The following is a 23,272-nucleotide window of genomic DNA, read 5'->3' as shown; positions in this document are numbered from 1 at the left end:
CGTTTCAGGGATGCTCACCTGGATGGCGAGCAGCAAACGCCTTGCGCTTTCCTGTCCCAACTGTGCCTGCTGTGCACCTGGGGCGCTTGACAGGTGGAGGTGGGACCGGGAAGGCTTTCGGCCGTGCACCTCCGAAAGGCGGCAGCACGGAGAGCCGGACGTGGGAGGGGTCGCGGAGACGAATCCAGACCCCGCAGGCCCGGGGGGCGCGAAGGGCGGGAGGAACCGAAAGACCCGAAGGCGTGGAGGAGGCGGCGCGGTCGAGGTGGGCGCGAGGGGGACCCCCGGCGAGGAGGCGGGGCCGGGGGCGGGGCCGGGGGCGGGGCCTCCGGGAATTCCTCCCTCGGAGTAGCGGAGGTGACTGGCCGGGAGGGGAGGGGGCGGGGCGGGGCGGGAGACGCTCTGTCCCACGCTCTCCCGGCGCTCGGTGGTTTAAAGATGGCGGCGGCGGCGGCGGCGGCGTTGGGGGCGCGGAGCCGCGGGAGGAGGAGGCAGGGGGAGCGTCTGTGAGTCGCCCAGAGGCAGCGCGGCGCCTGCTGCGAGGAGTCCGCGTGCGGAGCCGCCGGCGGCCGAGCGCTCGGGGCCGGGGCCTGGACTGGGAAGGAGAGGCCGGAGCAGCGCCGGGAGCCCGAGGCCGGAGCCGAGGAGGAATGTGACCTGGGGTCGGCGGGGGGCGCGGGAGTACGCGAGCGCAGGGATGGGGCAGCAGGTGGGCCGCGTCGGGGAGGCTCCGGGGCTTCAGCAGCCGCAGCCCCGCGGCATCCGGGTCGGCAGTGTGGCCAGGCCCTCCGGCCGCAGGCGGGACCTGGCGGGGCGCACCGCGGAGGCCGGCTTCAATGTCTTCACCCAGCATGGTGAGTGTGTGTGGGAGCGGCGTGAGGGCGCGGGAGGCCGGGGTGGGAAGCGGACAGGGGCCCTGGGGGGTCGGGGTGGCGGGGTGCCTGAGAGTGGGGGCGGAATCCGCTGCCATCTGGGCCAGTCACGGGAGTCGAGTCACACCCCTCCCCCCTCCCGTCTCCAGCCTGGCTGGCAGCTCCCGGGGGCGGAGAAGGAAAGAGCAGTGGGCTCGGGGACGGCGGAGGGACGGTCCTCTCCCCGGGGACGGACTGTGTGGCTCGGGGAGGCCGGAGGATAGTATCCCCAGGGGAGGCAAGGATGCTGGGAGGTGTGAGCTCCGTCCGGTGGGTGTTCGTGTGACCCGGTCGTCTGCGAGGGGAATGGGGTTGTGCCTCCAGGGATTTGGAAATAGGAACTGCATCTCAGGAGCCACCGGCGTATAAAGTATACACACATATAAAGTCAGACTATGAGCAGTGTCAGAATAGAGAGCAGTGACCAGAAATACTCTAATATGGCAAAGATAAAGGTAGTATCTCAGCGCTTTTGAGATTCCACCCCCCTCCCGCCCCCCCCCCCCCCCCAACTGGAAATGAAAGGCTTTGCCAGACTGTCCTCTTGAGTAGGACTCAATTCTGAGAAGCTGGCAGGGGTTAGAGGTTGGTGGGCATGGTTAGGACTTTGGATATGAACAAGAGTTTTCTTCCTACAGTCTGTGCATGTGTACATAAATCCTCTGCAGTCTGGAACCTATTACTTTGGTCTTATTATCGAGGTACTTTTAGAATGATTGTCTCCGAACTCTTTTGATCATACCCTTTTATCAGTAAAAGAGCGGCGTACTCCAAGAATTCCTTATCTGTTAATTATATATGTAGTTGTTCTGCTCTACCAGTACGTTATGTAACTTGTGAATGCACACAAATAGAACTTAAGAAAGGGTAAGATGAAAAAAATTAGTAATGAGAGTTCTAATATATATTTTTTTCCCTGCAGCCCAGTGGATCCTTTCGCACTATCTGAGCTGCACCCACACCACTTTTGAGACCACTTTTCTAGAGGAAGGAAGAGTGGAGAAGGGGGAAAACCAAAATTGACCTTCATGGGGTTGGAATACCATGGGACTTTAGGCTGAAGGGGTAGATGTGACTTAATATATAAAGAGGACTGGGTAGTTGAGGTTGGATGAGTGGTAGCAAACTGGAGTTTTCACTAAGTGATAAAGGATAAAAGAGACACGGTTCTATAATACACAATGTAGAGAAGAAGAGGAAGAAAAAGAAGTGTGAATTATTTGTTAGAAATGGAGTTTTGGAGGAAGTAATGATAGATGGTAGTATGCAAAGAAAGAGATGAACCCAAGGAACTGTGGCTTTTGGCTGAGTTGTATCCGAGAGCTCTGGGTTTGGACTTTGTGAATATGCTGAGTTGTTTCTAAATGGAGAAGATAAGTGATTTGGGGCCTTTCAGGTGTTACATGTGTACTATTAAAGATGTGAGTGAGCTTCTCTTCCAGATATTTGAACATTTTATGAAGGTGCTATATGTGAGTTAGTCTTTATTAAAATTACTTTCTAAAGCACTAGAGGAAAGAATGGATGATAAGTTTTCAAGGAAGATCATCCAAGTTAGCCTAGTTTTGTGGGAAGCGCTAGTGTACATCAAACTTGGCCCAGTAGGCGACAGTGATTCTCTTCCTCCAGGATCTTACTGAAGACAGACTTTTCAGAGAGGGAGGAATATCATGAAGAATGGAATGAGAAGAGATTTTGAAGGGTGGATAGGTTTTGAATCTCTGGAAAAAGGAAAAGAAGGCAGGCTGGGCAGGAGAAACAACTTGAGCATGAACAATGGGAATTAACATGATTTGCTGATGGGATAGTGAGGAGACATCTGTTGGGAGTGAAGCAAGTCCTCCAGGAGTGAATCCTAGAGGAAAAATTGCAAGAATCAAGTTCTGGTCCTAGCTCTACTTGGCTGCGAGATTTAGTTACTTGCCATCTTTGGGTTTATCTGCAAAATACTGGACTGGTTGATCCCGAAGGTACTTTCAGACTCTTAAGATTTTATTATTCTAATTGAAGCAGTGGCAAGAAAGCTTTAGATATGCTTAACTGGGCATGGGTGATGGAAAATGTGGCAGAGGATTTTATATCAGTTTACCCGATTGGCTAATTCATAGAATATATTAACAAACCCAAGTATGAAATGCTGAAAGACTGGCTTTAAATGGAGGGAAAGGAAATAGGATGGGAAAGTTTGAGAGATATTTCATTCATCCAATAAACAGAAGTTTTTTGAGTACCTATTATGTAACTGAGCTTTGGGAATATTGCTTTAAACATAAGAGACCCTGTCCTTGTAGAACTTAAAGGACTTCGTGATTCAGTATAGAAGATGAAAGAATAGAGATTGCTTTGGAATATTAAGGGCATGAACTCTGGGGCCATTGTGTGTGGGTTTGAAAACTGGCTTAACTGTTTATTTGTGTGACCCTAGGCAAGTTATTTAACCTTTTTATGCCTTGTATTCTCCATTGGTAAAATGGGGATAAGAGCACCTAATAATAATAGTACCTAGATTAAATTTTTTTTTAAAGATTTATTTTTATTTATTTATGGTAGAGAGAGAGAGAGAGAGAGGCAGAGACACAGGCAGAGGGAGAAACAGGCTCCATGCTGGGACCCCGACACGGGACTCGATCCCGGGACTCCAGGATTGTGCCCTGGGCCAAAGGCAGGCGCGAAACCGCTGAGCCACCCAGGTGTCCCCAGTACCTAGATTAAATTAGTTAATATACGGAAGGTACTTTTAGTGCCTGACACATAGTAAGAGCTAATATATGTTAGCTGCTGTTATTACTACCAGTATTATTATAAAAATAGAGGTGTGTCAAAGACTATGAGATTTTAAAATTGGCTGAGATAATGATTATCGACAAGTTTGGGAGTTAGAAGCTGATTGAAAGGACAGGGATAGGATAAGTTTGTTGCCGAAGTCTAGTACGAAAAGACTGTCATTAGCAAATAGTAATACAGTAAACAAAGATGAAGTGAATACTGTTTCTAGACAGATGAGTGTTTATAAACTTTTTTTTTTTTTTAAAGATTTTATTTATTCATGAGAGACAGAGAGAGACAGAGACACAGGCAGAGGGAGAAGGAGACTCCAAGCAGGGAGCCCGACGTGGGACTTGATCTTGGGTCTCCAGGATCATGCCCTGGGCGGAAGGCAGGTGCTAAACCGCTGAGCCACCCAGGGATCCCGTGTTTATAAGCTTTTCTGTGGTCTAGAGTTTCTCAGCTTCAGCAATATTGACATTTTGGGGTGGATGGTTCCTTATTGTGGGAGGCTTTCCTGTGTTTTGTAAGATGTTGAGCAGCATCCTGGCCTCACTAGATGCCAGTAGCACGCCTTCCTGGCAACCCTTCCCTCCAGTTGTGACAATCAGAAATGTTTCCAGACATCCCCCCCTCCCCCAGGACATTTAGCAGAATTGCTCCTAGTTGAGAATTGCTTAGAAAAACATGATAGGGATCCCTGGGTGGCGCAGCGGTTTAGCGCCTGCCTTTGGCCCAGGGCACGATCCTGGAGACCCGGGATCGAATCCCACGTCGGGCTCCTGGTGCATGGAGCCCGCTTCTCCCTCTGCCTGTGTCTCTGCCTCTCTCTCTCTCTATCATAAATAAATACAAATTAAAAAAAAAAAAAAAAGAAAAACGTGATAGAGGGGCACTTGGGTGGCTCAGTCAGTTGAGCGTCGGCATTCAGCTCAGGTTGTGACCGAGTCCTGGGATCAACCCTGAATGTGGCTCCCTGCTCAGGGAGGAGTCTGCTTCTCTCCCCGTGCGTGGGTTCTCTGTCTTGCTCACTTTACTCAACTAACTAAATAAAATCTTGAAAAAAACCAAACTGTTGTAGATTCTGAATTGAAAATAAATGAATCAGATTCAAAAGCTCCTGAACCTATCATTTGATATTTACACAAAAAATCTGATCTTGGAACTAGTGTACAAATAGCTGTCTTGAAGTATTAGTACATAATTTCATATGTGAAATTATTAGATCTCTGAGGCACCTGGGTAGCTCAGTGGTTGAGCATCTGCCTTTGGCTCAGGTCGTGATCCTGGGGTCCTGGGATTGAGTCCGGCATTGGGCTCCCCGTGCAGTGCCTGCTACTCCCTCTGCTTATGTCTCTGCCTCTCTATGTGTTTCTCATGAATAAATAAAGTGTTAAAAAAATTATTAGATCTGGCAGGCTTTTCAGTTTATATGTAGGTTTATTTATTTTTATTTTTTTATTTTTTTTAATTTTTTATTTATGATAGGCACACAGTGAGAGAGAGAGGCAGAGACATAGGCAGAGGGAGAAGCAGGCTCCATGCACCGGGAGCCTGACGTGGGATTTGATCCCGGGTCCCCAGGATCGCGCCCTGGGCCAAAGGCAGGAGCCAAACCACTGCGCCACCCAGGGATCCCTATATGTAGGTTTAAATGTAGATCAAAAATTGTTTGTAGTTAATCTGTAGACTGGTCCGAGTGCAGTGGTGTTTATAGTTAATTGATCACAGCCTATAGTTAATCAGTAAAAATGTACAGATTTATAGAAATGGCTTATCAGAGTCCATGATTTTTCTTCAGTAGAAAGAAACGGTATTTTTTATTATTCATATATGGTAAGTTGTAATAGTCTGCCTTGCCAAAAGTGATTTTTGTGAAAATAATTTAAAAGGAATAAATATAATAGGGCTGGTTTTGATATGAAGGGGGTCAGAGCTATATGACTTTTCTGAGCTCAGCTGTTAAACCATTTTAGTGAGCTGATGTTCTGTGACTAGTAATCTAGGGTTGGATACTTTCTTGTTTTTAATTATGTCAGACATTGCAATAATTGAGTGATTTCAACTTCTCTCATTTGCTGAAAATACTATTAAAAATTAACCTTAAAATGGGACACCTGGGTGGCTTGGTGGTTGGGCTGTCTGCCTTTGGCTCAGGGCATCATCCTGGGATCTCAGGATGGAGTCCCATATTAGGCTCCCTGCATGGAGCCTGCTTCTTCTTCTGCCTATGTCTCTGCCTCTCTGTGTGTCTCTCATGAATAAATAAATAAAATCTTTAAAAAAGATTAACCTTAAATTGGGAAGTTTTGAATAATAAAATATTCCCTTAAACTCATCATTTTAAGTGGAATGATTTATTTGCTTACTCTGGATCTATACTTGATGTTTTAATTTTTGCTGAATGAAAGATGTAGACATCCCAGGTTGAAAATGATATTGTAGAAAAGAATAGGAAGGCTGTTACAAAAGAATTTTAAGTTTATACTAGGCTATGGCCTAGTATAGTGGTTACTAAGTCTTTTTTTTTTTTTTTTTTTTTTTTTTTTAAGTAAATCTCTACACCCAGTGTGGGGCTTGAAGTCAATAGTTGCATGCTCTATTGACTGAGCCAGCCAGGTACTCCAATGTAGTCATTGGTTCTTATGAGAAGCTAAACTTTTAAAAAGAAATAAGTTGTTACATTTTTATTAACCTACAAATCTGCAGAAGTTACAGATATATAACTGTGTGTCTCTCATGAATAAATAAAATCTTAAAAGTATTCATTCATTCATTCGTTCATGAGAGACACAGAGAAGCAGAGACATAGGTAGAGGGAGAAGCAGGCTCCCTAGGAAGAGCCCAATGTGGGACTCGATCCCAGGACCCCAGGATCATGACCTGAGCCAAAGGCAGATGCTCAACCACTGAGCCACCCAGGTGCCCCTAGAATTAGAATTAGACTGAAATCTTGTTTTCTGTCTGATATTGGTAAAGAGTTTACAACTCCCAGGCTCATAAAATTATGTAAGTAGCAGTTATTTATCTTGAGACAGTTGTAGAGATTATACCAGTTGTATATGAACATGTTTTATAAACTAAAACACTGCTATTGTCATCTTGAGGGCATGCTAAGTGTAGACTTATATTTTAAGTCTCTATTTTCTCTAAGTCTTTTTTTTTTGTCTAAAGTGACTCTTGATTGTTAAAGAACTTTCAGAAAGCATCAAAAAAGTAGGGATATTTTGGGAACCTGAAATAACATTAGGTCTTACTTTTTCTTTTTTAAGATTTATTTATTCATTCATTCATTCATTCATTCATTCATGATAGAGAGAGAGAGAGGGGCAGAGACACGGGCAGAGGGAGAAGCAGGCTCCATGCTGGGAGCCCGACGCGGGACTCGATCCCGGGACTCCAGGATCACGCCCTGGGCCAAAGGCAGGCGCCAAACCACTGAGCTACCCAGGGATCCCCAAGGTCTTACTTTCTCTGAAAGTAAATGTTACTCTCTTTTTCTTTTAGGATTTTATTTATTCACGAGAGACACAGAGAGGCAGAGACATAAACAGAGGGAGTAGCAGGCTTCTCACAGGGAGCCCAGTGCAGGACCTGAGCCCATAACCCTGGGATCACGCCCTGAGCCGTCCAGGCATCCCCTGTTAATCTTTTTCTTTTCTTCCAATTAGAATTGTAGTTGACACACAATGTTATGTTAGTTTCAGGTGTACAACATAGTGGTTTCAATAATTTTATACGTTATGCTATGCTCATAAGTGTACTACCATCTGTCACCATATAGCACTATTATGGGACCAGTGAATATATTCCCTATACTGTGCTTTTTATTCTGTGACTTATTCACTCTATAACTGGAAGCCTATATCTCCCGTTCCCCTTCACCTGTTTTGCTTATCCCACCCCCTGCTTCCCTCTGCTCTGGTAGCTGTCGGTTCTCTCATCAGCTATCTTTATGGGTCTGATTCTGCTTTTTGTTCATTCATATGTTTGATTTTTAGATTCCATATGTAAGTGAAATCATATCATATTTGTTTTTCTCTGTGACTTAATCCACCTAGCATAATTACCTTCTGAATCCACCCATGTTGTCGCAAATGGCAAGATCTCATCTTTTTTTATGGCTAATAGTCTAGTCTGTGTGTGTGTATATGTATGAATACCACATATTTATTCATCTATGGATAGACACTTGGGCTTCCATATATTTGGCTATTATAAATAATGCTGCAGTAAACATAGGGGTGCATATATATTTTTGAATTACTGTTTCTTTCTTTCTTTTCTTTATTTTATTATTTATTTATTTATTTATTTATTTATTTATTTATTTATTTATTTATTTATTTTTTTTGTGAGAGACACAGAGGCAGAGACACAGCCAGAGGGAGAAGCAGGCTTCTTGCAGGGAACTCCACGTGGGACTTCATCCCGGGTCTCCAGGATCACGCCCTGGGCTGAAGGCGGCGCTAAACTGCTGAGCCTCCCGGGCTGTCCTGAATTACTGTTTTAAATGTTATCTTCTTAGAATGATTTTCTTTGGGGCTTTCAGTCAGAGGCCACACAGTCCATGAATCTTTTTCACTCACTCTCTTCATAGGAATGTTTTTTCTTGGGATCCCTGGGTGGCACAGCGGTTTAGCGCCTGCCTTTGGCCCAGGGCGTGATCCTGGATACCTGGGATTGAATCCCACGTCGGGCTCCCGGTGCATGGAGCCTGCTTCTCCCTCTGCCTATGTCTCTGCCTCTCTCTCTCTCTCTCTGTGATTATCGTAAATAAATAAAAATTAAAAAAGAAAAAAGGAATGTTTTTTCTTCATAGAAGGTGAACCAAAAACACAGGCCAATGCAAATGTAACATTCAGGTACAGACCTCAATTCTAAGCTGGCACATTTGTTTTCTGGTTAATATTTAATGACTTTTGATGATATAACTTCGTTATCTAATATCCTTTGAGACCTCCCTGTATTATTTTTTTGTGCCTCCCTGTATTATTTTTGTGCCTCCCTGTATTATTTTTACCTTTGATTATAAAAATTTCTTTTTAAAAAGCATGTTTTAGTAGGACTTTATATTGATTTTGTGAATCAGATGGGCTTTTTGTCAGATATTACATAGAGGAGATTTCAGAATACTTGAGAATGTTAACCTTATCCATATTAACATATTTCTTCTGGAATAGGTAAATTTGGAGTTTCACTATAGATTCTTCACCAGATTATATAGAATAGCTCTCAAACTTTAGTGCAATCTCAAACACAGATTGCTGGGTCCCATCTCTAGTGGTTCTGATTCAGGTCTGAGGTGGGGTTTAAGAATTTGCATTTCTGACAAATTTCCAGGTGTTACTGATGCTGCCGGTTGTGGGCCACACTGTGAGAACACTGTGAGACCTGTGAGAACACTTTGAGTAATGTGAGATTAAGAAGAGTAATGGATCAAGGTTATTCAAAGATTGTCTTGGTGTCAAAAAACATAATGTATTGACTCTGTTCTATTTAAAACTGGCTCAAAAGTCCGTTTGTTCCAAGTCAAATGTGTCCACATGCAAGTGTCCACTGTCTTACACCATCTTTTGGTGGAGAAGAGGTGTCTTTGTGCTTTGGCCTCAACTTTTTTTTTAAAAGATTTTATTTATTTATTTATGAGAGACACAGGTGGAGGGAGAAGCGGACTCTACGCAGGGAGCCTGATGCGGGACTCGATTCCAGGACTCCAGGATCATGCCCTGGGCCGAAGGCAGGTGCTAAACCACTGAGCCACCCAGGGATCCCTCAACTTTTTTTAATCACTGAAAGTTGATATGTTTGGAGGTCTGTTGAGAGATACACTTTTGAAAGACTCTGGAGTATCAGAGAAAAAGGAGGTAGGACACAGGGTTCTGCTAACAGATTTAGGATGGGCCTCAGTTCCCAGAGGAAATGGTGAAGAAATAATTGCCACCTATTGAGTGCTGTGTGCCAGGCATGCTCTAAGTACTTACTATCTGTTTTGTCAGGTAAACCCATAAAACCCTTCTTGCCGACTGAAAGAGATAAGAGACCAAAGAAATTGGGATACCTATTTGTAATTCTATATTTTTGGTGTATGTTGGGCCTTTTGGAGGATGTGTACACGTACATATATGTGTGTGAGTGTGTATATGCAGAGAGTTTTAGGTTTTTAAAAAATCTCTTGAGACTGAAGATGAGGTTATTGGAATGATAGGCCAGAGTTACATCTGTATACTCTGTGGCTGTGGATTGAGACTCAGATACTATGGTCTCATAACAAAGGGAGCAGCAGGCACTTGTGATGCTATTTGGAATCTCAGTAATGTTGAACTATGATCCTAAATTCTCGGTTTAGTGTTACTAATATTCCATACTTAAAATTTTATATTTTATATAACTTAATCTAGAAGTTTTATTAATATATAAATACATGTCTTTTATATTTCTGTAGTTTTATATTTTCTCCCTCTTATAGATTACAACTCTTTTTTTTTTTTTTTTTAATTTTTATTTATTTATGATAGTCACACAGAGAGAGAGGCAGAGACACAGGCAGAGGGAGAAGCAGGCTCCATGCACCGGGAGCCCGATGTGGGATTCGATCCCGGGTCTCCAGGATCCCGCCCTGGGCCAAAGGCGCCAAACCGCTGCGCCACCCAGGGATCCCCTAGATTACAACTCTTCTCTTGGCTTTTTAGTAATTAAGAAGATTTAACAGATATCAGCGATAGTATGTAAGAGGGTGAATGCACTAAGACATGTTTCTCTATGAATGTGGAAATTAGTATAAAATATTAGCCATATATATTCTCTAATATTTATAGCAGTTTTATTAAGCTACACTAGTAAAAGGTCTTTAGAAAACTACTGACAAAAAAAAAAAAGAAAACTACTGACAATATCATGTCAATTGCATAAATATGTGTGTAAATGACTCTTAGGTTCTAAGATACTATGTTGTAAGAATTAATTCTTTGTATCCTTCACATATAGTATCTGCCACATAGGATGTTCTTGAGTAATTGTGGAACAACTCTTCCTTACTTATTCTACATCTTTTTATATATTTATATAGTCATATACCAGTCATTGTTGGTGAAAAACATTTTAAATGACAAGATGTCTGATTAGTAATAATTTTACTGATAAAACTGTTGGTAACTATTTTTTTCTCTATATCCAGATATAGACCCAGATGTATACAATATCCACAGGTAGAAGCTTATATGCTAGGGTATTTGTTTTGAGTCAAAAGAAATACTTTTAGGGGAATATTATCTTAAAGAATGTTGACGTTAAAAATGAAGTACTTCAAATATATATATATATATATATATTTAAGATTTTATTTATTTATTTATGAGAGACACAGGCAGAGAGAGAAGCAGGCTTCATGCAGGGAGCCTGATGTGGGACTTGATCCCGGGATTCCAGGATCATGCCCTGGGCCAAAGGCAGGCGCTCAATCGCTGAGCCGCTCATTCGTCCCAGGTATTTATTTTATTTTATATATTTATTCATGAGATACACAGAGAAAGAGGCAGAGACATAGGCAGAGAGAGAGAGGCTCCCTCCTGGGAGCTTGATGTGTGACTTGATCTCAGGACCCCCAGGATCATGACCTGAGCCAAAGGCAGAGACACTCAACCACTGAGCCACTCAGGTGCCCCCATAACCTGGTATGTCAACCCATGTAGCCACTTAAAGTGATATATTTAGTTTATTGTTGTAATGTGCAATTTATAAGACTTTTTTTCCCCTTTTGTATGTAATAGGACAGAATTAAGAGAAAAATTTAGCTTAATACTTGAGTACTTTCTGTTTTTTAACTCATTGATTCTGTGGTAATTGCTTATTCTAAACCCTCTAAGAGAATTTTTTAGTTGTAATAGAGAACTGCTGTCTAAGAGAATGATGCTTCCTAAATAGATACTGGTGAACATCCTAATGAAACAACTACAAAACTTGGTGTGTGTGTCTTCTTATACGGAAGTATGATATTTTATAATACCCTGGTTAACAATTTCATTTTTTTGGGGGTTGAGTGCATAATTTTTGTATGTAAATTTATGATCATTACACTAGTTAGAAAAATTTCTCAGTATTGTTTTTGCTTGAACTTTCTCTCAAATGCATAGGTTGATACACATTAAATATAATACTGTGGCAGATTTCATTTTGGTTGCTAAAAACATAGGAATCTATTAAGCTTTCCCCCTGCCCCTTTGCTTTATGCTGTAAATGTGCTGAATCTCTGTTGATGGTACTGCTGGCTTCTCTGTGGTAAACTCTGCCAGAATGGGGTTTTGATCCAACAGAACACAAAGCTCAGCAGGCCCAGGCAATTTATATTCCCTGGTTTCCTTTCCAAGGAGTGGGAGGGTTTAGAAACCAAGGTCAAAGAAAATGATCTATGGCTTCATATAATATACAGTATGTATGTATATAATTTGTTAACATGTTCCTCTCTCTGTGCTAATTCCAGCAAATTAAAATAACAATATTGAGTTAGGACTGAAGATTGCCTCTTAGCATTTTATAGTTCTAGATAATTACTAAGAAAACCTTTTCCTAAAGTAGCAGTACTAACAGGCACAATTCGTATCACCCATCTGTTTGTCTCCCTCTCTCTTTTTTTCTTTTTAAGATTTTATTTATTTATTTATGAGAGACAGAGAGAGTAGAGAGAGAGACACACACAGGCAGGGGGAGAAGCAGACTCCATGCAGGGAGCCTGACACTGGACTCGATCCCGGGTCTCTAAGCTCACACCCTGGGCCCAAGGCGGTGCTAAACCGCTGAGCCACCCGGGCTGTCCATCTTTCTTTTTAAGATTTTATTTATTCATTTGAAAGAGAGACAGCATACAAGCAGGACGGGGCAGGAAGGAGCAGAGGGAAAGTGACAAGCAGACTCCATGCCTACCTAGAAGAGAATTAAAGGAAAAATTAAGTGTACTTTTTTTCCTTTAATTCTCTTCTGGGTGGGCAGTCATATTTTCTGCAGTAGTAATTTTCTACCAACATTTTAATTTTCTTAAAGCTGTTGTTCCTAGAGAACTTTTTTTTTTTTTTTTTGGTAAGGATTATTCTGAAAGCGTGTTTAAGCTATTATCACGATCCCATTTCTGTGATACAGAATATTCTGTAAGGCATTTGGTTGCCGTAAGAATAGTTGAGGCAGGGGTAGGCTTCAGAGGGAAAGATCATATAAATTTCCTAATGAAATCTGGCTATTAGTAGTATAACAACACATTTTGTCTATTTTTTAAAAAGATGTATTTATTTATTCATGAGAGACATAGAGAGAGAGGCAGAGACATAGGCAGAGGGAGGAGCAGGCTCTGTGCAGGGACCCTGATATGGAACCTGATTGCGGATCCCAGGATTGCCCTGAGCCAAAGGCAGATGCTTAACCACTGAGCCACCCATGCGCCCCAATTTTGTCTATTTTCTATAAAATATCTGAAATGTATATATTTATAGTACGCATGTCTAAAGTATATATATATAAAGTAGAAATGTGTATATGTACATACATGTTATATCTAGAGAAATTCACTGGTATATTTTTTTAAAAAGATTTTTTGGAATAAATATTAACTAATGTTCATAGTTTACGTTATGATTCACTGTCTTACAGTTCTATGGATATTTAAAAATACTTAATTTTTAAAAAAGATTTTATTTATTTATTCATGAGAGAGACAGGGAGAGGGAGAGAGAGAGAGGCAGAGACACAGGCAGAGGGAGAAGCAGGCTCCATGCATGGAGCCTGATGTGGGACTCCATCCTGGGTCTCCAGGATCAGGCCCTGGGCTAAACTGCTGAGCCACCGGGGCTGCCCAAATACTTTGTTTATTTTTTTTTAATTTTTAAATTTATTTATGATAGTCACAGAGAGAGAGAGAGGCAGAGACACAGGCAGAGGGAGAAGCAGGCTCCATGCACCGGGAGCCTGATGGTGGGATTCCATCCCGGATCTCCAGGATTGCGCCCCGGGCCAAAGGCAGGCGCCAAACCACTGCGCCACCCAGGGATCCCCCCAAATACTTTGTTTAAATTCAATTTGCCAACATATAGTAGAACACCCAGTGCTCATCTCATCATGTGCCTCCTTAGTATCCATTACACAGCTACCCCACCCCTTTTCCCCCGTCCCCTTCTACAACTCTTTGTTTCCCAGAGTTAGGAGTCTCTCATGGTTTGTCTTCCTCTCTACTTTTTCCCCACTCAGTTTCCTAAAAGATTTTATTAAATCTTTATTAAAGAGAGCATGCAAGCAGGGAGAGGCAGAGGGAGAGGGACAAATAATCTGAAACAGACTCTGGGCTGAGTGCAGAGCCCAACATGGGGCTCAATCCCAGACCCCTATGAGATCATAACCTGAGTTGAAACAAGAGTCAGAGGCTTAACTGTGCCACCCAGGTGCCCCTCACTGGTATATTTTAGTGGGGCAAGTAGAGAAATTATTTCTCCACATTTTGCATAAAGAAATGTCATTATTGGTGGTGAGTACCTAGAATAGAGGCATACAATTTTTGCACATGTGATTTTTTTTTTTTTTTTTAATTTTTATTTATTTATTATAGTCACAGAGAGAGAGAGAGGCAGAGACATAGGCAGAGGGAGAGAAGCAGGCTCCATGCACCGGGAGCCTGACGTGGGATTCGATCCCGGGTCTCCAGGATCGTGCCCTGGGCCAAAGGCAGGCGCCAAACTGCTGCGCCACCCAGGGATCCCATGATTTGTATTTGTGATTGCACAAATACCATACAGTATTTGTCCTTCTCTGACTTCACTTAGCATAATGACCTCAAGTTCCTTTTTTTTTTTTTTTTTTTTTTAAGATTTTCTTTATTTATTCATGAGAGACACACACAGAGAGAGGCAGAGACACAGGCAGAGGGAGAAGCAGGCTCCATACAGGGAGCCTGACGTGGGACTTGATCCCGAGACTCCAGGATCATGCCGTGGGCCAAAGGCAGGCGCTAAATCGCTGAGCCACCCAGGGATCCCCAATGACCTCAGGTTGCATCCAAGTTGTAGCAAATGGCAGAATTTCCTTCTTTCTCATGGCTGAATAATATTTCACTGTATGTGTATATCACATTTTCCTTATGCATTCATCTGCTGAGGGACATATAAATTGTGTCCATTTCTTGGTTATTGTGAAAAATGCCTAGTGAGCATGAGAATGGAGATACCTCTTTGAAATCCTATTTTTATTGCCTTTGAATATAAACCTAGAAGTGGGATTGCTGGATCATATGATAGTTGTATTTTTAAAAAATTTTTGAAGAACCTCCGTACTATTTTCCATAGTGGCTATACCAGTTTATATTCCCCCCAACAAAAAACAAGGTTGATAACACTGATTATCTTATCTTTTTGATTATAGCTATTCTAATAGGTGTGAGATGGTATCTCATTTGTGGTTTTGGTTTGCTTTTTCCTGATTAGTGATTTTTCAGCACCTTTTCATGTACTTTTTGGCTCTTTGTTTTTGGGAAAATGCCTGTTAATTTCCTCTGCCCATTTTTGGATAGAATTTTTTGTACTGTTGTATAAAATTCTTCCTCTTAAAGCTCAAGAATTTGATAGGTAGATCTTTGAGAAGTCTATCTTAAAGGATTATTTTGAATCTTTACATAAGATCTTTGCATTTTGGTTGTCTAGGAAGTTTTGACTTTTTTCTGGTTTTCACATTATTTTTCTAATCTTTTTCCTCTGATATCCATATATTTATAGATTAGTATTCATTGATTTGTTTCTATATCTCACCATTGGCTTTCATTATTATAAAATTTCACCAAATTTATTTTTGATTTAGTTTACTATTTGTTTCTGATTTAATAGTGTTAAACTATTATATACTCTACTGTAGTCGAGTCTTCTACCTTAGCAGTTTTCTGTGGGTGATATGTGTGAATAGGACTCTTGGCTAACAGTAGTAGAGACCAACTCCAGATATGTAATCTATAGAAAATTTATATGAGGACAGTAGATGCTCAACGACAGGAATGTAGGTAGGCTGGCCTAGAAACAGAAAGTGAATGGCTGCTAGAAACTCAGGCAATATTTATTTTCTGTTTTTCCTTTTGGCTATTTATTCGTTTTACTCTTCCCTCTTAGACATTCAATTCATATCATGCTTGCCAATTTGTAAAAATCTCTACAATCAAAGGATGGTTTATAGTAAATTTTCATTTCATTTCTCAGGTCCAAGCTCCCAGGACAGTCATTGTGATTGGTGGTCAGATCACCTGTAACCGGGTTTCTCAGTCTCCATAATATTGACATTTTGGGCTGGATTTTTTTGTTGTTGCTGTTGTGGGGACTGTCCTGTGCATTGTAGATGTTTAGCAGCATCTCTGGCCCTTAATAACTAAATGTCAGTAGCATTCACCTAATTATGAAAACTAAAAAATGTCTGTAGATATTGCTAGTATCTTCCTGGGGGTAGAATTACCCCTGGTTGAGAACCACTGACCTAGAATGTATTTGACTGCTGTGGGCATATCATGTATGAGAAGGACTTCAGGAGAGCCATTGTGACGTTTGTAGGTACTCAAAACATCTGATTAAAAATTTTCAGGTTTTTTTTGTAGCAACTATAAATTGAGTGCTGTTTTTCATTTTTTTTAGGTATGTCTTTTTAAGGGGTGCTTGGGTGGCTCAGTCAATTAAGCATCTACTTCTTGATTTCAGCTCAGGTCTTGATATCAGGGTCATGAGTTCAAAGCATGTGTTGGGTTCCAAGCTGGGTGTGGAGCCTACTTTAAAAAGATTAAAAAAAAAAAGAAGGATTTTTTTCCCCTTCAGGGCATCTGGCTGGCTCAGTCAGTAGAGCATGTGACTCTTGATCTCGGGGTCATGAGTTTGAGCCCCACCTTGGGTGTAGAGATTAAAAATAAATAAACTTAAAAAATATATATATATTTTCTCATTTAAAGTATTTGGCACTAGCATGGCTTTTTTTAAAAAGGGTTTTATTTAGAGAGAGTGAGCAAGCATGGAGCAGGGGGGAGGAGCAGAGGGAGAAAGCAGACTCCCCACTGAGTAAGGAGCCCAATGCCAGAACTCAATTCCAGGACCCTGGAATCATGACCTGAGCCCCCGGCAGACACTTAACCGGCTGAACCACCAGGCGCCCAGCATGGTTTTTATTAAAATCTTCAACTGGTGGGGCGCTTGTGTGGCTTAGTCAGTGAAGTGCCCCGACTCTTGATTTCAGCTTAGGTCATGATCTCAGGGTTAGGAGATTGAGCCCTGGGTCAGTCAGCTCCTTGCTCAGCAGGGAGTCTGCTTGAGATTCTCTCTCTCTTTCTTCCTCTGCCCCTCCCAACTATGTGCATGCTTGCATGCCCCCCCACCAAATAAATTAATCTTTTTAAAAAAAAAACTTGAGCTGGAGTTGTAGAGCTTGCCATTTTTGGCCATTTCTCTGAATCTCTAAATTTCTCAGTCTCTTAATTTTTCTTTTCCCTAAGAGTGTGTTTATATGTGTGAAGTTTTTTTTTTTTTTTTTTTTTAAAGATTTATTTTTTGAGAGCGGGCTCCTACGTGGGCACATACATGGTGGGGAGAGAGAGAGGGAGAGAGCGAATCTCAAAGGTTCTCTCCATTGAGTGTGGAGCTGACTTGAGGCTTGATCTCAACCGTGATATCATGACCTGAGCCAAAATCAAGAGTCTGATGATGCTCAACCAGCTGAGCTACCCAGGTGCCTCAGGGTGTTGACTTTTTTTTTAGGATTTTATTTATTTATTCATGAGAGACAGAGAGAGACAGAGAGACAGAGACATAGGCAGGGAGAAGCAGGATCTATGCAGGGAGCCTGATGTGGGACTCGATCCTTGGGACTCCAGGATAATGCCCTGAGTCGAAGGCAGATGCTGCGCAGCTGAGTCACCCAGGAGTCCCGGGTGTTGATTGTTTTAATCTAAAATTTATGATTTTGGTAATCAGACAGACATAGGTATAAAAATTTAGAGCTGAGCAAGACCTTAGAAATCCTGTATTCTTTTTTTTTTTTTTAAGACTTTATTTATTTATTCATGAAAGACACACAGAGAGAGGCAGAGGGAGAAGCAGGCTTCATGCAGGAAGCCCGACCTGAGACTCCAAGATCACGCCCTGGGCCGAAGGCAGACGCTCAACTGCTGAGCCACCCAGATGTCCCAGAAATCTCGTATTCTTTTAAAAAAAAAAAGAAAAAAAAATCCACAGAATTAGTAGGAAGCAGAGCTTGGCTTAGGTTTTGTGGTTTTTCCAATTATCTGTTGCACCTGTGTGGGGAGATAGCCTCCAGTGATGCTCCACTGTCTTCCTAAAGCTTTCATTATAATGCAGTAAAAGAAAAAAGAAAATATAACACGTATAAATTCACTTTAATAAGGATTACTAAATACTACTTTTTTTTAAAAAAAAGGATTTTATTTATTCATGAGAGACACATAGAGAGAGGCAGAGACATAGGCAGAGGGAGAAGCAGGCTCCATGCAGGGAGCCCGATGTGGGACTTGATCCCAGATCTCCGGGATCATGCCCTGAGCCTAAGGCAGACGCTTCACTGCGAGCCATCCAGGCGTCCCATAAATACTACTTTTCATTTTGGGACTAACCTTCATGTATTATTTTTATGCCTTCCCCAGATATTTTTTAGAATTAAATTTGAAAGAAATACTAATAAAAGAAAGCCAGATAATTACTATTAGCAGGAAAATATTCCTTTAAAAATATATATTCTGATCTACCAAGAATGACTGTTTTTGCCCTCTGATCTTGATGTAAACAGATTTTCTTACACTTGAAATTCTCCAAGCATTTGGGTTCCCTATTTGAATGCTTTCGACTGTAAACATCAGTCAGAGCTGCAACCATTTTTAAGCATGCTGTTAACAGCAAGGATTCTGGTGTTAGACCATGTGGGTTTAAAGCTTGGATTACGTTTATGATTTTGGTAGCTTGACATAGGTATGAAAAGTTCAGAACCCTAAGAGACCTTGGAAATTATGTATTTCTGGAAAAATTACTTATTTTCTGTGTATTTCTTTCTCTGTAAGATAGTCATGCTAATAGTACCTACTTTACAGAGTTGTGAAAATTAATTATTATGTGTAAAATTCCCAGAGTACATGGTGAATGATAAAAGTGCTCAAAGAGTGATAGAAAAGTAGCAGAGCAGTAGAAGAAAGTGACAGAAAAGCAACTTAAAAAAATAGATGACATTTTTATTGGTTAATATGTTTTTAAAAGTTCTCAATGCATTTAAATGACAACTATGGGGGATCCCTGGGTGGCGCAGCGGTTTAGCGCCTGCCTTTGGCCCAGGGCGCGATCCTGGAGACCCGGGATTGAATCCCATGTCGGGCTCCCGGTGCATGGAGCCTGCTTCTCCCTCTGCCTATGTCTCTGCCTCTCTCTCTCTCTCTCTGTGACTATCATAAATAATTAAAAAAAAATAAATTTATCTGTTAAAAAAAAATGACAACTATGGTAATGTTGAGGCCTTTATACAAAGGAGTATATATTGTACTTAGGCTTGTTCTGTGCTTACGTTTAATTACCGGTTTTCAGTGCTGGATATGTAAGGTAAGTATAATAATGTGTAGTTTTATTCTGCTTTGATACAGTTATCAGCATTCTGATTAGTTATTTCCAGCACTTAAGTAAATCATAATCTTTCGTCTCTACAAAGGGCACTTGGAAATCATCCTAAAGTATTTTCTCATTCATATAGATAGAAAAGCTAGCTAGGGGCTGTAAGAAAAAAAAGGAATGGCAAATCAGTGATGCTAACTCCAGAAGGTGGTAGAAGGGAGTGTTGTGTGTGGGTACACTGCATAGATGGGAATCACTGTGCAGCTGGGCCTCATGGAAACTGGAGCTGGGAAGCAATTAGAAATTAAGGCTGCAGACTCCATCTTTCTCTTTCAGAGGCTGCAAGGTTTTGGCATCTTTTTTGCTGTGTACATCTGTTCGGTTTCCTTTTCTTCCAGCTGGCTTTCTCCGTTTTAGCTTGTATATGGAGTGTAATGGCTGTTGAGCTTCTCTTTATCATGAAAACTCTCAATATATTCTTTTGGCATTAATCTTTGCTGCTAAATGGCTCAGTCTTTCTCTTTTAAATTATTTGTCTCTTTGCTAAATGGTCAGTACGTTTCATGGTTTAAAGTTCATGGTGCAGAAGCGTCTCTGCCACTTCCTTTCCCCTGACCACTCAAAATTTGGGAATCCACTCACCACTTTCTTGTGTATACTTCCAGAGATAATAGTATATGTGTATGTCTGTGTATCTCCCCACTCCTTTTGTTTAAGACCAGTGGAAGCATATGCACTGTTTTGCTCCTTGCTTTTTTTTTCCCAGTTAATTTATCTTGGAGACTCTTCCATGTTAGTAAGTAAAGAACTTCCCTTTTTCTTTTTTTTAGTGAATGCGTAGCATTTCATTGTAGGGATGAATTCTATAATTAGGTTGTTTTCAAACAGTGCTGCAGTGAAAAACCTTGTGTTTCATTTCAAACATGTTAGTGTAGCTATTGGATAAATGCCTTTAATTGGACTTGCTGATAAGAAAGGATATGAGTTTCATAATCATTAATTGAATAAACTATCTTTTATTCACATTTTTTAATACTAAAATCCTGTATATGTTTAATTCTAGTTTTGGATTTTCTGTTCTAATGATTTGCCTAATTATGTGCCAGTATCACACTGTTTTAATATTGGTACTTTTTTTTTTTTTTAAGATTGTATTTATTTATTTGAGAGCGAGAGTGCACGCGTGAGCAGAGAGGGGCGAAGGGAGAGGTAGAGGGAGAAAGAATCTGAAGCAGACTCTGCACCAAGTGTGGAGCTCTATGTGGGGCTTGATATCGTGACCTTGAAATCATGACCTGAGCCCAAACCAAGAGTTGGACATTCAACTGACTGAGCCACCCAGATGCCCCCTGATTTTGGTACTTTTTATAATGTGCAGCATAGCATGGTGGTTAAGAATGTAGACTTGTGCTAAACTGCCTTTAAAATCTTGCCTTTACCACTTTCGTAGCTGTGTGATCTTTGCCAGGTTACTTAACATCCCTATAATTTAGTGTCCTTATTTGTAAGTTGGAGATGATGATAATACCTATCTAATTAGGTTGTTATGAGGATTAAATGAGTTCATTTATATAAAGTGCTTAGAACAGTATTCACCATATAGTTTTATAGTTGTTGTATTAGTTTATTGTTGCTACTGTCCAGTAGAGCTAGTTCTTCATTTTCAGAATATTCCTAGCTATTCTTCTTCTTCTTCTTTTTTTTTTTTTTTTAAGATTTTATTTATTTGAGAGAGTGAGAGAGAGCATATGCAGGAGGGAGAGGGAGAAGCAGACTCCCCATGGAGCAGGGAGTTCGATGCGGGACTCGATCCCAGAACCTTGGGATCACAACCCGAGCCAAAGGCAGATGCTCTACCAACTGAGACTCCCTGACGCCCCTTCCTGGCTATTCTTGCTTGCCTGTTTTTTTTTTGTTTGTTTTGTTTTGTTTTGTTTTGTTTTTTTACATTAAAGTTAGAATCAGTTGGTCTGTCTGGTTGGGGTAGACTAGGTTATGGTTTGGTAACAATAGCATCTCCTTCCACCATCTTAGTGGAATAACAAGTCAAAAGTTTGTCACTCAAACTTTTAGTTCAAACTCTGTTCAGTGTGTATCATTGTGTGTTGGTGGAGGGGCTTGGTGAGAGGTAGGAGAGGGGTTATGCTCACCTTTTGTAACCAGGAATCCAGACTGATAGTCTTCACCTATCTTTCTGGAATGCTGGCAGATAGCATTGGAAGGAAGAAGAGAATGAGGAACCAAGTACTAGTAGAAACTTTAAAAGTTGGAAGAGGAGCACCTGGGTGGCTCAGATGTTGGGCATCTGCCTTTGGCTCAGGTCATGACCCCGGGGTCCTGGGATCGAGTCCCTCATTGGGCTCTCTGTGAGGAGCCTGCTTCTCCTTCTGCCTGAGTCTCTGCCTCCCTCTGTGTCTCTCATGAATTAAAAAAAAAAAAAAAAAAGTTGGAAGAGACATATATAACCTATTAAAAAATTTTTTTTTAAATGTAGGCTACATGCCCAGTATGGAGCCCAATGCAGGGTTCGAGCTCATGACCTTGAGATCCAGACCTGAGCTGAGATGAAAAGTCAGACACTTAACTGACTAAGCTACCCAGACACTCCTATCATTTCTTTTCTATTTCATTGGCCAGAGCAAGTTGTATGGCCTTAAATCTTGTCAAGGGGATGGGGAAGGTGGAGTTTTGCCATGTGTCTGGAAGGGCAGCTAGACTTCTATAGTTCGCTTTACTGTTTGCTAAATATTGAGTAACTGTTTGTGTTATATGTAACACTCTAACCCCTGCCCTTAGAAAGCCCTAATTTCTGTAGTAACTATGTTGAGTTCAAACTCTAGAATATCCTCCCACCCCCCCACCCCACCAAGATTTTATTTATTTACTTGAGAGAGAGAAGGGGAGATAATGAGAGAGAGCACAAGCAGGAGGGAGAGGGAGAAGCAGGCTCCCTGCTCAGCAGGGAACCTGACACAAGGCTTGATTCCAGGACCCTGAGATCATGACCTGAGCTGATGGCAGACAGTTAAGGGGCATCTGGGTGCCTCTCAAACTAGAATCTCTGAGAGATGTTCAGAATCTGTTAGATTCAGAGGAGATTCTTCTTGATCCTTACAGCTATGAATGAAACAGGTCAATTAGCTGTCTGTTTAAAAAAAAACAACACATATACACACACAAGACATCCTATTAGTATTTTCTTAGGCTCCTTGCTGGGTGGTAGGAATGGATATGTAAAGAGAACTTCCACTTTTAACTCTACATACGTCTATATTATTTGAATTTCTTTCAAAGAGAAATGTTAACACAACCTACCGCAAAAGGATCCTCTTATATCCTATTCATACTAAATTAAATGATGTATGATAGATGGCACAGCCAGAGCTGGAATATGCTTTCTAGTATACCAGGATGCTACTTTTAACACATGGGGTTGTATATAGCTTTCTAAAAAACAATATAAATGTTTTTTGTTATTTGCAATGAACATAGAAAATTGTTTACTTTGAGAGCACCTTGGTGGTTCATATGGTTAAGCACCTGTCTTTGGCTCAGGTCATGATTCTGGGGTCCTGGGATTGAGCCTCACGTTGGGCTTCCTGCTCAGTGGGGTGTCTACTTCTCCCTCTCCGTCTGCCCCTCCCCCTGCTCATGTTCTCTCAATATCTTTCTGTCTCAAATGAATATATAAAATCTTAAGAAAAAAAAAGAAAAACTGTTTACTTTGAAGAGGATGATCTTTGGGTAAATAATAGAAGTGAAACAATTATTTTAAAAAGTTACCTCGAGGACCTCAGTAAGAAGGCAGTTTATACTAACAGGGAATGTGATGGTGCATAATAATTGGTTTCTCACTGAAGATCTTTCCTGGAGGGTTAGTTTTATTTTTGACTGAGTTTTAAGGGACAGCTTATAAAGCCAGCAGAAGAATGACCAAGTGTAATATATTTATATTTTATATTATTATTTGTCCAAGTATAACATGTTTATTAAATA

At 41.2% G+C, this 23,272-nt stretch overlaps 1 protein-coding gene across 4 annotated transcripts in view; it reads left to right on the top strand.

Moving 5' to 3' along the window:
• Nucleotides 1-406: 406 nt before the first annotated feature.
• ABL2 (ABL proto-oncogene 2, non-receptor tyrosine kinase) overlaps nucleotides 407-23,272 on the top strand; it is a 118,865-nt gene continuing 95,999 nt past the window's right edge. For all 4 annotated transcript variants that reach the window (XM_041754685.1, XM_041754656.1, XM_041754666.1 and 1 more), the window contains exon 1: nucleotides 407-854. In XM_041754685.1, coding sequence (XP_041610619.1) covers nucleotides 698-854 — 157 coding nt within the window. In that variant the 5' untranslated portion in view covers nucleotides 407-697. The remainder of the gene's footprint in view (nucleotides 855-23,272) is intronic.

This window comes from Vulpes lagopus, chromosome 1 (genome assembly GCF_018345385.1).
Source record: "Vulpes lagopus strain Blue_001 chromosome 1, ASM1834538v1, whole genome shotgun sequence".
Lineage (NCBI taxonomy): Eukaryota > Metazoa > Chordata > Mammalia > Carnivora > Canidae > Vulpes > Vulpes lagopus.
This window is presented reverse-complemented; position numbering and strand designations above follow the sequence as displayed.